Genomic DNA, 20,600 nt, shown 5'->3' on the forward strand with positions numbered 1-20,600 from the left:
CAACTGAGTAATTGCCTGGGGTCTGACCAAAATTGCTGACCGGTTCACTTTAATTAAAATTGTACACCTGGAGTAGCTCTTCAATTTTGAAAAACAAACTGGCAAAAATCTGCTCACCTATACAATATCTTTCTTTTCTGTCTGTCCTCTAATATTTATTGATTTTCTTAATGTGTCTGTTTAAATCAATTAGAATATAGGAGAAAAACACATCCCGGCACTCAAAGTAAGATGCATCCTGCTAATAAACCGCAAGAAAATCATTTAAAATGTAATGAGGTTTCAATCTAACCGTCTCTGTATGATGATGATTCACGCTGTGATAGAATTATAATGTCATCCTAGTGTTTCCATTAGGAATGCTGGCCCAATTGTTTATACTTACTGGCACTTAGAAAAGGCGGTGTTTTCTGCATTGGCACAGCTTTCAATACGCGCACTGATCCCTTAAAAGAAAATACATGTCATTTCAAAGGAAAAATCAGCTTTCAATTAACAATTGGATGTAATGTATGCAATTAAGGCACATGACATTTTGTAAAACACCACTAACACTCACCTTTCCATTTCAATGTGCAGGCCTATATGATTTTTAATGACCTATTATAAGAAAGCTGGCCGTACAGCAGTAGAATTTTGTTAATTTTTTTTTGTTTGAAGAACATTTGTTTGGTTTTCTATGGATTAGTGGGGTCAAATCGATGGTTGTTTTTAAAGAGGAGCTGCACCTAAAAAAAAAATATTAAAAGCCAGCAGCTACTAATATTGCAGCTGCTGACTTTTAATAAAATCACACTTACCTGTCCCAGGTGCCAGCGATGTCGGCGGCAGATGACGAGCGATCGCTCGTCTCGCTGCTGCCCCCGCCACCATCCTCTGTCAGTTGGAAGTGAAGCATGACGGCTTCACTGCCCGGTTCCCTACTGCGCATGCGCGAGTCGCGCTGCGCGTCTCTTATGGTCCCCCGCTGTGTCTCTGGGAACTGTGTGTTTCCCAGAACACAACGGGGGGGGGGGGGCGGGGCGTCTGTGGGGGTCTGCGGCGGTCTGGCCGGAAGTGTGTGCAGTTACCTGGATTATCCAGGTAACTGCACCCCCCTCCCCCCTGAAAGGTGCCGATTGTGGCACCGGAGGGGGGGAGGGATCAGAATAGCCGAACTTCCCCTTTAGGGTGAAGAACCGCTTTAACCACAGTTATGAGAAAATTCAAAAGAGGAGAATGGAAAAATGTTTCTTGAATGGACAAAATTCTAACAGTGTATGAGGTTTTTGTTTGAAAAATAATATTCACTCCAAAATCAAATGTTGAAAGCAAACAGTATTTTTAAGGGCTTCTGATCAACATTCTTTAAGTAGTCAAATGTATTGGGAAGTTTTGTATGAATGTTTATTTGAAAATCTACTTGTGTATAGCCAGCCCTTATATATACGTGTGTGTGTGTGTGTGTGTGTGTGTGTGTGTGTGTATATATAAATCAATTATTTATTTATTCATTAGACATTCTATGGATGCAAATGCTTGACTCGGGAGTGCACCCGCAAGGTAAACCTCCCAGGGCAGCGCTTCTCCTAGCGGGTTATCTGATGCAGGGGGGGGCCGCAAGAGCCGCCAGGGCACTCCAGAAGAGGAGGTTTGGGGCCACTCTGTGCTGCCCAGTGGACGTAAGTATGATATGTTTGTTATTCTTAAAAAAAATTTAAAAAGAGGGTTTACAATCACTTTAACATCTGCTATGAGTCTCACAGTGTGAAGCAGTCATTATTGGTAACAGGGCAGCTAGGCTCTAAACACGGAACCTGGCCTAGAGCCCCAGATAATGTGTGTCTTGGGGACACCATACTACTTGCCAACAGTCCCTATTTTCCAAGGACAATGACGATTTTGGGACCCTCGTCCCGATCGAAGGCTGTCCAGATTAAAATCCCGGACTTTGCTTTTGTTCCGGGAAATCAGGACTGTTTTTGGCACCAAAGCTGCTTCTGGCTCCAAAAATATGTACAGGGATAGGGACAATTGTAGACACTCACTCAGGATGGACTGGTGTCTTTATTCAACCTTACTAACTATGTAACTATGTAATATGGCCGCCGCCACGAAACGCCGTACGAAATACGAATTTTGGTTAGGTTTGTTAACTTTTTGTAACAATTACGAATATTCGTTATGATGAATTTATCATTATGAGGGGCTCGCACCATCCCTGTGCTGTGCTGACTTCCTGTTTTTTTTAACTTCATCATAACGAATAATCGTAAATAACGAACAGTCTTATTTTGTCCGATTCTGAATCTCCCATCGACTACCAGTACCAGTCTCCCACTCCCATATTAAAAAAGGTAATTTGTCCAACCCTCACTCACCAGCAGAAGGAAACCTCTGATTGGTTAACAAAACACCAGTCACATTTCCGTTGTAACGGAAGTTGGATCCGTAAACGAAATTTCGTATTTCATACAAAATTCGGAAGCATAGAAATTTGTATTTCAGATCCTCCCGAATGTATGAATTTACAAAAATTCATAAGAAACGAATCGCACATGTCTACTGTTTTCATGGTGTTGTACTGAGACAGTTTCCCCCCATGAAAACCGGGGGCATGCACGGGGGCGGTAGATGGCTGAATAACATTTCAAGGGAGAGTGGGAGGAGCTGCAGTGCAGAGGGCTGAGGGGCAGAGATGAGGAGGAGCTGGGCTGCAGTAGGCTGGAGGGGTGGAGTTCCAATCTCAGCCAAGTGTCAGGGTAAACAGGTTTTCTGGGGGAAACATGGCAGAGCCAAGGGATCGTACTGCACTAGGCAAACCTGATCTAAGGAGGCACTCCACTGGGGACACCTGATCTAAGGAGAGACTCTGCTGGGGGCACCTGATGTAAGGAGGCACTCCACTGGGGACACCTAATCTAAGGAGGGACTCTGCTGGGAACACCTGATGTAAGGGGGACCCTGCTGGGGACACTTGATGTAAGGAGGGACTTCGCTGGGGACATGGGGACAGCTGATGTAAGGAGTGACTCCGTTGGGATACCTGATGTAAGGAGGGACTCTGTTTGGGACACCTGATGTAAGGAGAGACTCCGCTGGGGACACCTGATCTAAGGAGGGACTCTGCTGGGGACACTTGATGTAAGGGGGGACTCTGCTGGGGAGGCCTGATGTAAGGAGGGACTCTGCTGGGGAGGCCTGATGTAAGGAGAGACTCTGCTGGGGAGGCCTGATGTAAGGACGGACTCTATTGGGGAGGCCTGATGTAAGGACGGACTCTGCTGGGGGCACCTGATGTAAGGAGAGACTCTGCTGGGGACACCTGATGGCATCTGGTGGCAGGCGATGTGACATGTCACATACTCGGGGCTCCCACTGATTCTGTATTATGGTGAGTTTAATTATTTCATTTTATATTACAATGTAATAATAGAAAAAATGTGCTTCAATCATCCCGACACCATAACAACCATGGTGCCAGGATGATTGAAGCGCTAACACCAGGTGTTTGGAGTATCTTTATCTGCTGATTGTTAAACTTTCTGGAATACACATATTTCTATTGTGGTGTAGGATCTGGGCCTGCTGTCCCTCCACCCCCCCCTCCTTTCCTTCCTTCTCTCTCCTTCCCTCCCTATTTCTTTCTTTCTCCATCCCTCGTTCATCTTACACTTGGACTACACCCCATTTGAGCCATGCCCCTTCAAGCCACACCCACTATTAGGTTTAAATCACACCCATTTTTGCCGTGGCACACTAAGTGCAATGGATTTTAATCTTTCCTCTACACCCGCCTTAAAACGAATGCCCCGCCCCATAATTATAATAAGACAAAAGAAGTGTCCCTATACATTTTTTTACAATGTTGGAAATTATGGGACACATGGACTTGAATCCAATGTAACATTACTCCAAGGATTCCCCAGGCATACACGTCACAAAAAGTAGTGTTCCCTTAAAAGCAAGAGCCTATAGTCAGTGGGTAAGAGGCCTGCTCCTAGTCTTCTGCAAAAGCCCCTGTCCTGGTTAGGTCTGTCACATGTACAATAAAAAATCTATCCGAAATGAAACGAAACAAATGTTTCCATTCTGCACATGTCTAATATTTATAAATATCTTTCTTTTTTCCTTTTTTCAAGTGATCACATAGCCTTTGTTTTCAGCTGCATAAAGAGTTTAGAGAGCTGGGGGAGGAGACTGCAGGATGGAGAGTGTCAGCAGGAGGCAGAGAAACAGCAGTAAACTGATTTCCTCAGTGATTAGCTCTGCAGAGGTTGTGTCAGCATAAGTTTCACCACTGGAGTACAGGCAGGCTGTGCTCTCAAATACAATGCAAAGAAGAAAACTGACCACGCTAAGATGGATGTGCTTCCATACCCTGGTGTGGTCAGTTTGAAATAGGAAAGCACAGGAATTGACAGTGTTCAAGTCTCGTCATAATTAATGTGAATGGGAAAATTGTATATGTTATCCCATTTGGGTGCAAACGTTTAAGTGTTACTAAACCAAGTAATATGAAAACAGTTAATCTTATACCCCCCCTTAAATAACTGCCACTATATACCTTTTTGGCTGATCTGTATACCACGGTCACGTGATAAACTGCATTGTCTGTCCAGTGCTGAGAGTTCAGGTAGGAGGACATTTCCACTAGTCTGTGTCCATGTGCTGTTATGGGAGGCGGATCTTCCATGAATTAAGATGTAAAATCCCACCCATTGTGTTCTTTTTTAGTTACTGGGCATGGAGGAGGAGGAAGGGACTGGGCTGTGATTTAGGATCTGTATAAATGCCCACATGTGTGATATCAATACCATGTGACCTGAAAAGCTCAGCTCAAGACAGGAAATGTTCTCTCCAGCAATAGAGATCAAACTGAGCAGGGGGACCACTCTGACCGTGTATTATCTGGCCTTGCCAAGAGAGACACAGCAGGAGGGGGAGGATGTGTGCATATAAGATTAAAGAGCCTTTTTACACAATGCAGAGGATTAACCCCTTAAGTTCCACAGTGAGTATAACAAGCATGTTATTCTGCATATACAGACACATTTTACTGTTGTGGGTTTAGTAACACTTTAAAAATACCCCAGATGGTGTCCTTGGGGATGAAATGCGTCAGCTCGTAGTGAGCTAGCCCCATGTTATTGCACTTCCTGGATTTAATTGTGATTACATTTTCTCTGTGCCTGAAGTTATCATCATTGATGTAAGTGTTCTACCTTTTATAATAAACCCTCAGTTTATGGCTTTGCAAAGTGTGGCGGCTTCTTTCTTTTATGAACGCTGGAGTTCAAGACTTTACCTGTTGATGAGATGGTGTTGAAGTCGATCCTCTACACCAGGGGTCTCAAACTGGTGTCCCTCCAGCTGTTACAGAACTACAATTCCCATGAGGCATTGCAAGCCTGACAGTTACAAGCATCACTCCCATAGGCAGAGGGACGATGGGACTTGAAGTTTCACAACAGCTGGAGGGCTGCCAGTATGAGACTCCTGCTCTACGCTGTCCCCTACGAGTGACTACGTTCTTAGTTCTCATGCTTGTTTGACTCTTTGCTCTTGGCATGGGATCCACTTACTCCGGTAAGAGTATTTATTCTCTCTGCTTGGTGGTGAATGCACAGTGTACAGTGAATTATATTGGCTGGTGGTCTACCTAGATGCCGAATAGTCTAGACATGTGCGCCATCAATAAATTTGTTTTGTTTCGTGCGAAAATGAATTTGTATTTCGTAATTTGTGTCCGAAATGAAATTCGGATTCGTAGGAAATACGAATTTTCGTTAGATTCATAAACTTTTCTTAAAATAACGAAAGTTCGTTATGATGAATTTATCATTATGAGGGGCTCCCACCATCCCTGTGCTGTGCTGACTTCTTGGGTTTTTAAACTTTAGGTTCGTTAACTTTTCGTAAAAATAACAAATGTTCGTTATGATGAATTTATCATTATGAGGGGTTCCCACCATCCCTGTGCTTTTCTGACTTCCTCTGATTGGTGAACAAAACACCAGTCACGTTTCTGTTGTAACGGAATTTGGATCTGAAATTCTGAAATTCGTTAACGAAATTTCCTATTTTGTATAAAATTAGTAAGCATAAAAATTCCCATAGGGTTCCCATCATCCCTGTGCTGAGTTCCCTGGTCTGTACACCCGCTGTGCCCATTATGAGGGGTTCCCACCATCCCTGTGCTGAGTTCCCAGGTCTGAGTGTACACCTGCTGTGCCCATTATGAGGGGTTCCCACCATCCCTGTGCTGTGCTGACTTCCTCTGATTGGTGAACAAAACACCAGTCAGGTTTCTGCTAATTTGGATCTGAAATTCCGAAATTCGTTAACGAATCTTCGTATTTCGTATAAAATTTGTAAGCATAGACAATTCCCATAGGGTTTCCACCATCCCTGTGCTGAGTTCCCGGGTCTGAGTGTACACCCGTTGTTCCTATTATGAGGGGTTCCCACCATCCCTGTGCTGACTTCCTGGGGTTTTAACTTTTAGGTTTGTTAACTTTTCAATTTAGAATTTTCGTTATGAATTTGGATCCAAAATTCGTAAACGAAATTTCGTATTTCGTACAGAATTCGTATGCATAAAAATTTGTATTTCGGATTTTTATACGAATGGACGAATTTTCAATTCGTACTAAACTAATCGCACATGTCTACCGAATACATCTCCAATTTACCTTGAACTGTTTTCAGCCCTCAGAGATTAATTCTACTCACCCTTTTGGACTGATTTCTGCTCTACACCATCAAGGGCTAAAAGAAATGTTTACACTCACAATTTTATGTTTGATGTTTCAAATGTGGACTCATTTATTATTGGTAATTTATGACATTTATATGCATGATTTATTTACACAGTCATATGTTCACGATTTGTATTTTTTTTTACATTATATTTATATATGCAGTATTTGCTCAGACATATGTTTATTGATTGCATATTTACAAATTTGTGCTTGGTTACACATGCAATATTGAATAGCACTGCCGTTTATTTTGATTAGTAACACTTTAGTTGGAGTGGGCCTAGCTAAATTTAATGTCTGTAGCTAGGCTGTAGTCAGCCTGAGCTTTGTTTATGTTTTCTGTAGGTTTTCTCCTAAGGTCAGCACATTGATTTCTTTTGTTGGCTAGAAAATCAACAAACATGTATATGGGACTTTATCATTGATTAAGAATTGGAAAATAATTGAAAGTCAAAACCTAACTAACACTAAACCTACTCTCAGACACATTCTAAGCCTAATCAATCTAGCCCTGTAAAGCAGAAATCGCTATACTTACCTGTTCTGCAGCCGCTCTGGTCCGGTTCCAGCATCAGCTGTCAGCAGCAGCTTCAGTGTGTGGGAGTGTGCAGGAGAGACAGCCGACAACTGATGGCCCATAGTAACTCTATGGGTGACATCATTTCCCAGGGCATATCACAGCCGTTGTTGGCTGCACATAGTAGCTGCTGGAGACTGGACTGAAATGGCTTCAAAATAGGTATGTATAGTGATTTTTGCTTTACATGGCTAGATAGATTAGGCTTAGAATGTGGCTGAGAGGTTTAGAGTTAGTTAGGTGTTGACTTTACTTACACTGTAATTTTGTATGTTTAAAATGATGGCAGTTATTGTAAAAACATGTTAGAACATGAAAAAGTTCATATGAATTATTAGAATTTCATCAGTTGTGGTAAACAATAATAGGTACAGTATTTTTATGTGACATCTTAAATACCTCTATCTTCCTGATGAAGAAGAGTGTGAAAAGTGCTGAAGTTAGCAATCTCTACCCCACATATTGACCTGTCTACAATACAAGATATTTTAAGAATGATCACTGTATAATCTGTACTTCTGAAAACATGCATACAGTATGTTCATTTTGCCCAGGTTTTAAATGAGGCAGTGATCAGAGGTACTAGAATTATTTAAACAGTTATCTAGTTATGGGTATTTACAGTAACTGATGACATTTAAACAATTCATATAAACGTTAATTTCTTAATCTATGTTTTTCAATAAAGTGGCATGTACAAAAAATTTTTGTTTTTCTGTATGGGCAAGGGCTATGGTGCCTTGAGTCTAATGCAATATGTTTATCTTGTTGCTTCGACTGGCTGCTTTTGATTGTTCTCCAATAGTTAGAAGTTACAGTGGATTATGAATATTTATCCTGCCTTAGTCAATCTCTGAGGGGGTATATTCCAGTGATGCAGGCTGATGAAGAGGATACCTTTTTTGAAGTGACCTTCTAGAAAGGTTCTTGCCTCCCAGGCTGCTGCCTTGTGGGGATGTCTGTTTAGGTGTTTAGTCTTTGCCTTCCAGAATTTTGCCTGGGGGAGGAAGTCAGAGTAATAATGGGTTTGTTCTCGTAGGCCACTAAATCTTGGTCTAAAGAAGAAGGGTCTTGCTCCATTAAGGGCCTTAAATTTAGGCTAAGGAATCCAAAGCTGGGAAATGCTAAAGAAACTAGAAAATTGCTGCCCATCTGGGTCTAAAGGCATAGAAGCTGGCCTAAGGCAGAGGCCTTAGAAAATAGAAGAAGATAGCAGCCAGTCTGGGTCTAAAGGGATATATGCTGGCCTAAGGCAGAAGCCTTAGAAGCTGGAAAATAGCTGCCAGTCTTGGCTCAAAGAGATCTATGCTGACCTGAGTCAGAGGCCTCAGAAACTAGAAGATAGCTTCAAGTCTGGGCCCAAAGGAATCTATGCGTGCATGAGATAGAGGCCTTAGAAACTAGTATATAGCTGCCAGTTTGGGCCCAAAAGGATCTATGCTGGCCCTAGGCAGAGGGCTTATAAACTAGAAGATAACAACTAGTCTGGGCGTAAAGTGATCTTATTTTGCCTGAGGCAGAGGCCTTCGAAACTAGAAAAAGCAGCCATTTGGGTCTAAAGGGAGCTCTGTTGGCCTATGAAAGAAGTCTAAGAATCTAGAAGACAGCTTCCTGCCTGGGCCTAAATAATCTTGGAATGATGTCTACTGCACAGAGGAAATTCCTTCTACCCAGCTGCTGTTTTCGGGTATCCTGTACCAATGTCCGTGAGATAAAAGCCCCAAAAAATCTAAAAAGGATTGAAGAGACTAAAGTTTGTTGCCATAGGGAAGTCATTTTTTAGAGTACAGCTGCAGGATGGGTCACCATTAGGAAGGCAGGGAAGCCTATAAAAATCTAGCAGCTCCTTTGGGGGTGAGTTCAACAAACATAATCTGACAAAATAGCCATATACCTTTTTATTAGCAAATCTCAGATTATCAAAACATTGGGCCTTTTTTAGAAAGAATAAAAAAAAGTTGATCTTCTGTGCATTAGCAGATTTTTTGGGCTATGGACAAAGGCCACTTTTTCAAAGATGAACTGCATTTTATCCTTTAAGACAGTTGTTACCATGAGCACTAATTGTTATAGTTGCAAATGAGTTGGATCCTAGCAAGACTGGTCATCGATCCACCGTCCCCCAAGCACAGCAGCTTTCAAAGATAGCACAAAACTTCTGGGATATGCCCTTGGCTGCCTTCCATATGTGATAATACTGATTTAAGACAATGCTCTGTAAAGCTCTAAAATGTATTTCCTGCAAATCAGCAATTTTCACTTCACTTTCCATCGTGTTTCTTGTAAACGCGCGACCGATAATTACATATTGAACAATAAATCAAAAACAAGCGATAGAGTTGTATTGCGGATGCACCATGGCTAGTGATAAATATATTTGGTTCACTTACGCTTTTGATTACATAGATTTTCGAAGAGGCCTTGGAGTCTTTCGTAATAACCGTTCCTGGCCTATTAAAAAAAGATAAAAATAGAGTCGAGCAAAGTTTATATCTGTTATGATAGATTTCAGCAGGGTTTATGTCCTGCAAAGACAAAATAGAAGCTAAAGTTTATTCAAAGTTCTAGAGACACAAACATTTTATCTCTGCTGGCTTCCTTCTAGTGAAACAGGAAAATATAAAGCCTTAACTACTGCTATAAGGAAAGTCTATTGCCAATATAATGCCCTACAACATAATGTGTATAGACTTTAATTCATCACTTGCAGTTCTGGCTGCTAACGAGTTATCAACGTTTATTGGAGTCATTACTTAGCTTTATTTTCACTTTATACACTGACAGAGGAAATATGGAAGCAGTAAGAAGTGCATTAGAGCCAGGACTGAAATTCCTGGTAGCTCCATACATGGAATTTTGAGCTGCCATAGTCAAATGTCTCAAAGAACGAGAGCAGAAAGATAATAGCGCGTACTTCTATTTTGTCAGGTCATCTGAGACCAGGTGACAGATGCACTCCGTAAGAGTCGGAAGTGCACCACTAGGTAGTGGACCTTAGGACTGACTGCTGCGGATTATACCCAAGGAGATTCAGGCCACAGGTCTACAGGATCACTAACACAGATCTCAATGGGAGCTGGAGCATAGATTCCCCAGGGCACGGAGTCTAAGAGCCAGCGGGTGTTCGCCAGAGCCTCCAGTGGTGAGGATGGACTTCGCTTCAGTCTGGCTCCAGGTCGCGGCCCCTAGGGTCTCACAGCTCATGCTCACAGTAGACTACAGGAGAAGGAAGCAGCATGCTGGAAGGACAAGGATAGTAAGGGGATATGGCAGAGGTCAGGGCAACTAGCAGACAGGAACAACAGAGTACACGCCAAAGGTTCAGGGACACAGGCAGACAGGGATGGTTGGGAACATGGAAAAGGTCAAGGTCACAAGCAGGCAGGAATCATTGAGAACACGCCAAGGTCGGTAACAGAGTCAAACGTGGAGCACACGGCAAACAGGAAGCCAAACACACAATGATACATAATGGTTGATCAGCACTGTTGGCTTGCAGTGCACAGGTTAATATAGGGTTCCCTGATAGGGCCTGGTGTGAAGCCATGCTTAGAGGAGAGATTATAAAAACCACCAGGTGGAAGTGGCTGGCCTCTTAGTCTGAACACATGAGGAGAGATCAGCAAACAGAGGAAGATCACTGCATAACCATGACATATTTACTGTGAATTGTCCTGATCCTAGCAGGATTTGGCTGTCATGGTACACTATACTGTTTTTTGGAGAGTGGCAGAAAAATTGTTAATAAAAATATTGAAGTGGAGTTCAACCCTAATTTACACCAATGGCTGCTATTATTCCCGATCGCATCCTCATTAAAGTGGTTGTATACCCACTTTTTTAACTTTTACCTACAGGAAAGCCTATAATAAGGCTTACCTGTAGGTAAAAAAATATCTCCTAAACCTGTACGGTTTAGGAGATATTCCCCTCGGTATGCGCCGCTGACTGCAGCGGCGCATGCGCACAAGGGGGTTCTCTCCGTGAAAATCCGGCAGCGCTCGTCCGGCCGGATTTAAATCTCCCGCGCGCATGCGCGGGAGTGACGATATCGCGGCTCCGGCCACTCACAGCGCCGGAGCCGCGATACCCGGAAGAGACGCCGAGGGAGCATGTCGGCTCCCTCGGCGTGGATCGGGCGAGATGTCGGGGCCTCGTTCTAAGGTAAGTATTTCATAATGAGCTAGTATGCGGTGCATACTAGCTCATTATGCCTTTTGCTTTGCAGGTTTTAAAAAAAAAAAAAAAAAAATGCGGGTTTACTACCGCTTTAAGTTTTAGATATTTTTTTTTCATCTTCTACCTTTTGTTGAAGGAAAACACTGCACTTCTGTCCATCCTTTTGGCACGAAGTACGTCATTTCCCTTTTCCCACTGGCTCCTGGGATAGCAGTATTATTAATCCCAGAAGTCAGAGGGCATTCCTCGCTGCTAGCATTATGTTATTCCCAAAGCCATGCTTTGTACGCAATGCACATGCGTGAGATCGGGAGGTGCATGCTGGGTAGCCAGCTGCACCTAAACCTGGAAGAGCGTCCCACAATCAGGATGGCTGCTTGCTGGATCAGGAGGTCAAAATAACTAATAAGACGTGCACAAAGACCGGAAACGATATAATATACAACACATGTCAATTGTTTAATGTATAAGCAGCGACTGTGACAGAGGTTACATAGTTACGTAGTAGGTGAGGTTGAAAAAAGACACAAGTCCATCAAGTCCAACCTATGTGTGTGATTATATTTCAGTATTACATTGTATACTCCTGTATGTTGTGGTTGTTCAGGTGCTTATCTAATAGTTTTTTTGAAACTATCAATGCCCCCCCCCCCCCGCTAAAACCACTGACTATGGAAGGGAAATCCACATCCTTGCCACTCTTACAGTAAAGACCCGTCTACGCAGTTTAAGGTTAAACCTCTTTTCTTCTAATTTTAAAGAGTGGCCACGTGTCTTATTGAACTCCCTCTTTGACCATTGGCGTGGCACTCTCACTGCTTCTTACTGGTTTTTATTGCTTTCTGTGTCCACCTTTATGGAGAATAGGGAAACTCAGAAATACTGAGTCACCAGAAAGTCAATTGAAAATCTTCCAGAGGGGACACAGATGGAAAAACTAGGGTTTTAGCCCTTCCATACTTTATCCAAAATGAAAAAAAGTTTGGGATTTAAATATTATTTAAAGACTCTGTTGCAGCCACACGAGTCACAGGCAAGCATGAGGGAAGTGGGTATCAACAGGTATGGGCTTCTTACAAGAGAACCCATCACAACGTGAGTCCCATTCCACAAAGTATCCATTTAAAGTGTTACTAAACCTACAACAGTAAAATCCGTCTGTATATGAAGAATAGCATGCTTGTTATACTCACTGTGGAACTTAAAGCGGAGTTCTGAAAAGAGGGTCCCAGCTCCCCACCCCCCCAAAAATAATGGCATGCCAAAATGTGGCATGTCAGGGGGTCAACTCCCTTAAAGCGGAAGTTCCAATTTTGGGTGGAACTCCGCTTTAAGGGATAAATCCTCTGCATTGTGTAAAAAGGCTCTTTGATCCTGTATGCACACATCCTCCCCCTCCTGCAGGGTCTCCCTTGGCAAAGCCAGAAAAGACACAGTGAGATTGGTATTTCTGCACATGGCCTCTATTGCTGGAGAGAACATTTCCTGTCCTGAGCTGTGCTAGTCAGGTCACATGGTTTGACATCACACATGTGGACATATATACATATCCTAAATGACAGCCCAGTCCCTTCCTCCTCCTCCAAGCTCAGTAACTAAAAAAGAACACAGTGGGTTGGGATGTCACATCTCGGTTCATGGAAGATCCACCTCCCATAACAGCATGAGGACTCAGGCTATAGTGGAAATCTCCTCCTACCTGAACACTGAGCACTTAGGCAGACCCTGCAGTCTATCACATGGCTGTGGTATACAGATCAGCCAAAAAGGTATATAGTGGCACGGTTTTCAATGTAAAATGAAGATTTATAAGCTGTGGGCACTGGGGGGGGGGGGGGGGCAGAGTAACTGTTTTCATATTACTTGGCTTAGTAACACTTTAAGGAATTTGGTGCTCAGAGTATCTAAGAGTGTAAATGTGACAGTTACCTGTAGAAGGTGTGGACACAGATTCTGGGGTTGTTGTAAGGAAGTTTATCAATGGGCCATCCACTAAGCAAATCAATGCTCTGCAACAGTTGCAAATGGTCCGGACCTTCTTGGGATTCGCTATTCAGGAATATGTTTAAAAAGTCCTGGAAAAAAAAAAGGATTAGTGAATAAATTTCATGACATTTGAAACTTTGAAATCTGTAGATGAGATAAACAAATGAGGAATTACATTTACTAAATAGGCATTTATATTCTCAAATAGCAAGCAATGGAGCTGCAAATTTGAAAATGACTTGCTGAGAGATTGCTAGACTTGCCAGACTTCACATGTTTGTTGCACAAATGCAGCAAGTTCACATTGCATAATTCCAGATCAACTTTATTTGAAAACATTCTGCAAGTCTTTTGCAAGTTCTGGATAAGTTATGTTGTGCAATAGTCCTCCCACCACAGGGGTCACTGTGGCTGAATGTTCATGCTGTAGACTTGCAGAGCTCTTGCTGTAGACCACCACTGCAACTTTGCTCTTGCTAGAGACACACAAATTTGCTACAAATTGGAAAAGTGCAAACTAGAACTTGTGGTTCTAGTGCTCTGCAAGTGTACAACTTACCAGCAAAAATGTGCAGCACGTTAACAGACTCAACAGTGCCACAAATTTGTGGCAAGTTATCCTTGTTATCTGGGTATTGTCAGAAACACAAATGCTTTCTTCTTTGAAGATTTTAATCCAGAATTCTAAGGCTGCTGACTTGTTTTTGAAAGTGAAAGTTCCCCTGCTGTCATAATGAGCGCTTTCTATACTATATAATGGGGGTCTGCAACCTAGGGCCCACATGCAGCCCACTACAAGATTTTAGTCAGCCCAGAGCTGATGTGAACAGTCTCTGCTCTGGTGAAGACCCTGATGTAAAAGGGGGACTCTGATGTGGACTCTGACATAAGGAACATGCTACTGTAAAAGGGGACCTCGGATGCAAGGGGTATTCTGATGGGGACCCTCATGTATAGACGGACTTTGATGGGGACCTTTGTGTAAAGGAGACTCTGATGAGGACTCAAATGTAAGGAGGGATCCTGATGTAAGGGGGGATCTGATGGGGACCCTGATGTGAGGGAGGCTCTGACGAGGACCCTGTAGAAAAGGGGGACTCTAATGTAAGAGAGACTCTGATAGGGACCTTGAATAAAAATGGACTCTGATGAGAAAGGTTCAGTTTGAATGCATTTTTGTCCTACCTTTTTTAATGACTCAGGTTTATTTGGATGGTCTTTCCTTTGTTGTACTGAATCTATTTCTATGTTTTTCTGAATGATATCATGTAGATTACAAAAAGCTCCAAGTAAAACATATTTATTCAGTTAAATTGTATTTACTCATTTATAAAAAAAAAATTTTTGGCTCAAAAATCCTTAAAGTGGAGCTTTAAGTATTTGAGCCAGCTCACTGCTTGCATCGGCGCTGAGGGCTCTTGAGAGGAGTACTGAGGCAGAGTTCTGCGATATTTTCAGGAAGCTATGGACTAGGGTTGCACCGATACCAGTATCGGTATCGGCGCTGATACCAGGCATTTGAGCGAGTAAATGCTTCCAATACCGCAGCCGATACTTTGTGGTGCTGAGGACTGGTGCCTCTCTGGCACGCTGCCATCTCTCTGCATGGGCTTGTGGTCTGTTTGCAACACACACACACTTCTTTGCAGTGCAATTTGCACCAATTTTTTATTTTTTTTGTATTGGTGCAAAATGCTCTACAAATTGGTGCAAATGCTTGCCGAGTACTTGATTGAAAGCATCGGTACTCGTACTCGCCGATAAAAAAAATGTATCGATGCAACCCTACTATGTACAGCACCCTGCTGGTCCCTCCTATAAGCCGTAATCTGTCTATATTGTACAGAGAATGACAAAGACCTAATGATGACATCACTGAATCTAATATAAACTATGTAACTAAAATGTAAAGGTTTTATTTTAACATTTCATTAGCATGTTTTTGAAGAGAGGAAAGAAGGAAAATATACGAAGACTAATTTTAGATTTATCAACTTTTACCCAAAATTTGATCCAGTGTTGTGTTTGTAAGATTATTGCTGGGACATGACATTCTATCTTCTTGTTTTGTGAACAGGCTATCTAATTTGTAAAGAAGTATAAAGTTTGTAGATGCAATATAAATAAATTCCTTTTTGTAGAAAAGTAATAAAATAATTTAGTGTATGTATGAGTACACTTTTAGCTTCTACTGGAAAAATAATGAGGCCTTCTCTGCAAGACTTAGACCATCTATTTAATGATTATATACCACTATAAAATGAACAGATTTAGAAAAAACAGGCTCAGCTCTTATGAAGGACAAGGGTTCCTGGAACTGAAGTTTTTTTTCCCAAAAAACTCCTCTTTTTTTTTGCTAGAAGAAAATAAAATGATGAGCTAAGTCAATTGTATAACATTATGGTTCTAATCAATCTCTCATATTCTACAACATTTGCAGAAATGATTCCTTCGTTCTGAATAAATTTTACCATTAATCACTTGGCAGGACTGAAATTGGTACTATAATGTATAATCAGAACATCATATTAAAATTATGCTGTGAATTACCGGGCTCGTATATTACTCAATGTAAACGAAGGAGGGTTTCATTACACGCTGTGTGATTTATTTCTGTGCAGTCAGAAAATTGGAAAACCTACATTCTGAAGCACGTGCCGCTGATATCTGCAGACAGGCTCGAGTGACATTTATTTACTGGTGACTTTCCACATGCTAATTCTGAGAAGTAACTAATAGCAGTGAAGTTCATCTTGTGCTTGAAGACAATTATTTTGCTGTTAGTTTAATACTGCAGTCAGTGGCATGGATACATATTCAATTCCTTTATTGTTTTTCTACAAATAGGCCAATAATGTTGCATTATCATCGTGATTTTAAATATTGTAATCCTAGGGATGGTCATTGCGGCAGGAGAATGAGCAGCTTAGCCCAGTTTTCTCTTTTGTTGATCATTAGCTAAATTTTCTGCTGGAGAGTTCCAAATTCGATTGATGTCAACACAGGGATATAGTCACTTCCATGCCACACTTGGTAGTCCACTTAACCCTGCAATGGATTATGCCATTTGCTCAGCTCCAATAGTGGATACATTTGTAGCACTGACCCCCAAAGGCTGCCCCAAAGGCTGCTGGAAATAGACTGGGCCCCCCTTACCTGTTTCAAGGCTGCCCACCCTGGTATCATTCTCAATAGCACACTGACAAACTCAGTATAGCACCCTCCTAGATAGGTACTAGGTTAGGTAAATTTAGTTCTGCAATTGGTGTAGCTGTATGTGATTGTTTTGGTTTGTGCTGTGTTTCTCTGGCTGCAGGGCTGACTGTTCCCCCTGTCTGTCTAGAAATATTCTGGAAGATAGTGGGCATGGAAAGTCAAATCAGCAGCTGCATATCTGAGCAACCCTGTCAAATCCTTGGGGAGAGGTGCACAGATGGTGGTTGGGAGTCTGTATAAACACTCTGAAACTTAGAACAGAAGGGTCTTGTCCCTGAGGAGAACACAGCCTGGGGGAGGTTGTTTGCCCCCTGGGCAAACCTGCCATGTGTCTGCAGTTCATCGAGGTCCCAGCTAAGCATTCTATTCTATTCTACTGAAAGTTTGCTAAAGTTGACTGAGAGACTCTTGGTCTGGGGATCTAGCCTGTTAAAAAGTGTCTTTAAGATATTGGCAGAAGAGGTTAACGCCTGAATTTAGAGATACACTACCCTGTATATCTGTACAATATCACTAGGAGGGTGCTGTTGGGAGATTTGGGGCATCACCCTTTAGTCCTTGAATGAAGTAAGTGGTGGGTCAAGCTTTGATTGATCTGGAAATCTAATGGGAATGTGGAGAGGGAACTGAGCAAAAGGGGTGCGGGGGTGGGGGGTGTCAAGTTATCTTGTTCTACCTGGTAGGTAGTGCTAATATTAGATAGATGGGACATGTTATTGCCTGTACATGTTATGGGGCCCACGTTGGCCTAATACCGACTTGGTGTTGTGCTGAGTCGGCGGTTGTTGGTTTATTGTATAAGTGTAAAAACTTAATAAAAAGAGATAAAAAAAAAAAGATATTGGCAGGAGACAGGCAACCAATTATCCAAGGACTTTAGTGAGTATAGGCTGGTGTAAGAGATCCTTGAGAGTGTGTGCTACTTGTGCTGGAGTCAGTTTTATTCAAAGGGGACATTGTGTGTGGTATCCTGAAGAGCCCAGTCCATTAACTGCGTGTACAAGGACTGTTCACTCACATTACTACTGCTGCTGCATCTCTTGCAATCGAGTTAGTTCTACCTAAAGATAATTCACTACTGAATTGTTCTTAGAAAGCTCTGTCCAACATTTGTTTCAAGCAGTTGAAGGTTTATTGCTGCTCTTGAAGAAAATGCAAGAAGGAGGGATGAGGGTACATGATACTTAAAAGCACATAAAAATCTATGAAGACAGATTACTGAAAAGTCTCTGTTCCATCAGTAATGGGCCTTATAGTAGCAACCTTTATTTATCAAAAAGCAAGGCAAAAGTGGGCATAACTTTGTAACCTACATAGGCATTTGAACTTTACATGTTGGTAGAGTAACTCTTGTGCTATATTAACTCTTCATCTTTTTAATTGTAGGTAAATAATGGATTCCAAACAGAAGCAGTGTGCCATCATTGAGTTCCTCACATAGGCCAAAAGTGATGGTCTTTCACTGCGTGGTATGTCTTCAAATCTGGTTTCCCCTTCTCTGAACGTCTTCATCAATCAGTGTAGATGGGTTTTGTCAATGGTGTCATATCCATAAACATTCTGTAGCTTTCTGTGGATGCTGGACAGCCTGCACCCCGCCTTCCTTAAGAACTCATTGATTGCACATTGCTTCTGCTCAGAATCCATTATTTACCTGCAATAAAAAAGAAGAGGAGAAAGAGTTACTCTACCAACATGTGAAAATTGAACGACCTATGAAAGCTTTTAAAAAACATATGCCAACTTTTGCATTGCTTTGAATACAGCCCCCGTGAATTTAAGATTTTATTCAAATTCAATGTCCCGCAGTCCCCCACTCCATATACCTGGTCTTATATTTCTCTTATTTGGTGCTCTGGTTTCCTACACTCACAAACCTACTTGTGTTCTTGATTGGGAACATGACCTAGGAAAATATCACAGAATAGCAAACAATTTGGCTGGCAATAGGTAACTGCTCCATTATTATTTTGGCACAAGAAAATGCACATAAAATTTGATTCCATTGGTAAATGACCCCTGTGAGACTTTCACATTTTTCTCCTTCAATTTCCCCCTGTACTTTAGAGGGTGCAACGCCAAAAGTATCTTATTCCATATTTGGTGGGAATGCCCAATAATCCAACATGTATGCATAAAAGTTTATAATATAATTTATAAGGTTCTTCACAAACCTTTTGATATAGATCCTTGGGAGGCGTTACTTCATAAACCAATTTTGAAATTTAGAATATCAGAAGGAAGATTGATTTCCTTCTTTCTGACCGCAAAACAAACTGTTACTATGGCTTGAAGGCAATCATCCCTGAACTTTAGAGAGATAAAACAAAGAATTATGGGAACCATGGTCCATGAAAAATTTACCTCCATTCTTTTTGATAAACATCGCTTTTTGAATATATTGTCTCCATGGTTAGACTCTACAACCAAATTTAATATTGATTATTCTTTGCTTTCGCTCTACTTTTTCTCCACATTACCACTCGCTCTGCCCCTTTTTTTAAAAATAGCTAAACCTGGTAAGGTTTACTTCCCCCGTTTCCCTTCTTCCCTTTTCAATCTGCTCTCTTATCTCCCTATTATCCTTTTATGAAATTACATAGAAACATAGAAAAGTGACGGTAGAAAAAAAAGACTGAGTAGTCCATCAAGTCTGCCTGTTTTTCTTTTTGTTTTGACAAGACCCCCAAAGTCAGAAGAAGAGGCGGTGGCGACAGAAGACCGGGCCACTGCTAGTAAAAGAGCTAAAGGAAGAAAGCGGAGGCCCAGCAAGAAGAACCGAAGAGGGGGACAAGACCCCCGAAGTCGGAAGAAGACCCCCGGGTGGCAACGAAGAAGAAAGCCGGGCTCCTCCGCTAGTAAAAGAGCTAGCAGAAGATAGCAGAGGAGTCCGGCGAGAAGACCCCCCCAAGACGGAAGAAGACCCCCGGGGCTGTGCAATAAATTATTTTAAACCCTTGTGGTGTCTTTTTTTTTACATTTTTTTTCACCAGGTGAATAGGTAGGGGTACATTGTACCCCATACTCATTCACATAGGGAGGGGGGCCGGGATCCAGATGCCCCCTTATTAAAGGGGGCTCCCGGATTCCAATAAGCCCCCCGCCCGCAGACCCCGACAACCAATGGCCAGGGTTGTCGGTAGGAGGCACTTGTCCTCATCAACATGGGGACAAGGTGCTAAGGGGTGGGGGGCCGCAGGCCCCCCTTCCCCAAAGCACCCCCCCATGATGAGGGCACACGGCCTGGTGCGTCTCAGGAGGGGGGGCACTCGCTCGTCCACACCCCCTTTCCTGACCGGCTGGGTTGCATGCTGGGATAAGGGTCTTATATGGACCTTGGGGGGGGACCCCTACGCCGTTTTTTCGGCGCAGGACTTCCCCTTTAAGTCCATACCAGGTGAGGGGGCCAGCGACGTGTCAATCTCGCTGCCGAGGGCAGCAACATTGACTTCCTTCGCTAGTCCGGACTACCTGGAGCCGCTTTCAAAATGAACGGACTTTCCTCAGTGTGCAGGAAAGTCCGTTCATTTCAAAAGTCTGGCAGACTAGCACACACACGGCCGGATTGTCCACCAGACTCGCAGTGTGGCGGACAATCTTTGAGTCAAAACTACTTTCTAAGTCCGTCAGACTTTTGGGGGAAAAAAGTCAGCCGGAGCCCACACACGGGTGGACCAAGTCCGCTGGACAGTCTGATCGTGTGTACGCAGCATTAGATCTCTTTTACACATGCTGCAGGGCTTACCACCCTCTTAAAGCAATTAGTGGTGGATCGCTTTACTGACAGCTGGCATGTTGTTGAGGAGGTGATCCAGTACAAAGCTTAAATATCTGATTTCTACTTAAAATGTTTTATTTTTATTTTTCTATTCTATATTTAGCTCCTTTATTCTGTGTGG

General features: G+C 42.4%; 1 protein-coding gene across 2 annotated transcripts in view; it reads right to left on the reverse strand.

Annotated features, from left to right (window-relative positions):
- Positions 1 to 20,600, reverse strand: part of LOC143986591 (cyclic nucleotide-binding domain-containing protein 2-like) — a 564,608-nt gene that overhangs the window by 257,097 nt on the left and 286,911 nt on the right. For both annotated transcript variants that reach the window (XM_077485000.1, XM_077484999.1), the window contains 3 exons: positions 13,429 to 13,574; positions 9,711 to 9,771; positions 386 to 446 (listed from right to left, as the gene is read on the reverse strand). In XM_077485000.1, the coding sequence (XP_077341126.1) occupies positions 386 to 446; positions 9,711 to 9,771; positions 13,429 to 13,574 (268 nt within the window). The remainder of the gene's footprint in view (positions 1 to 385; positions 447 to 9,710; positions 9,772 to 13,428; positions 13,575 to 20,600) is intronic.

The sequence above is a fragment of the Lithobates pipiens genome, unplaced genomic scaffold (genome assembly GCF_037356315.1).
Source record: "Lithobates pipiens isolate NorthernLeopardFrog02 unplaced genomic scaffold, aLitPip1_a1.2 Scaffold_17, whole genome shotgun sequence".
Taxonomy (NCBI): domain Eukaryota; kingdom Metazoa; phylum Chordata; class Amphibia; order Anura; family Ranidae; genus Lithobates; species Lithobates pipiens.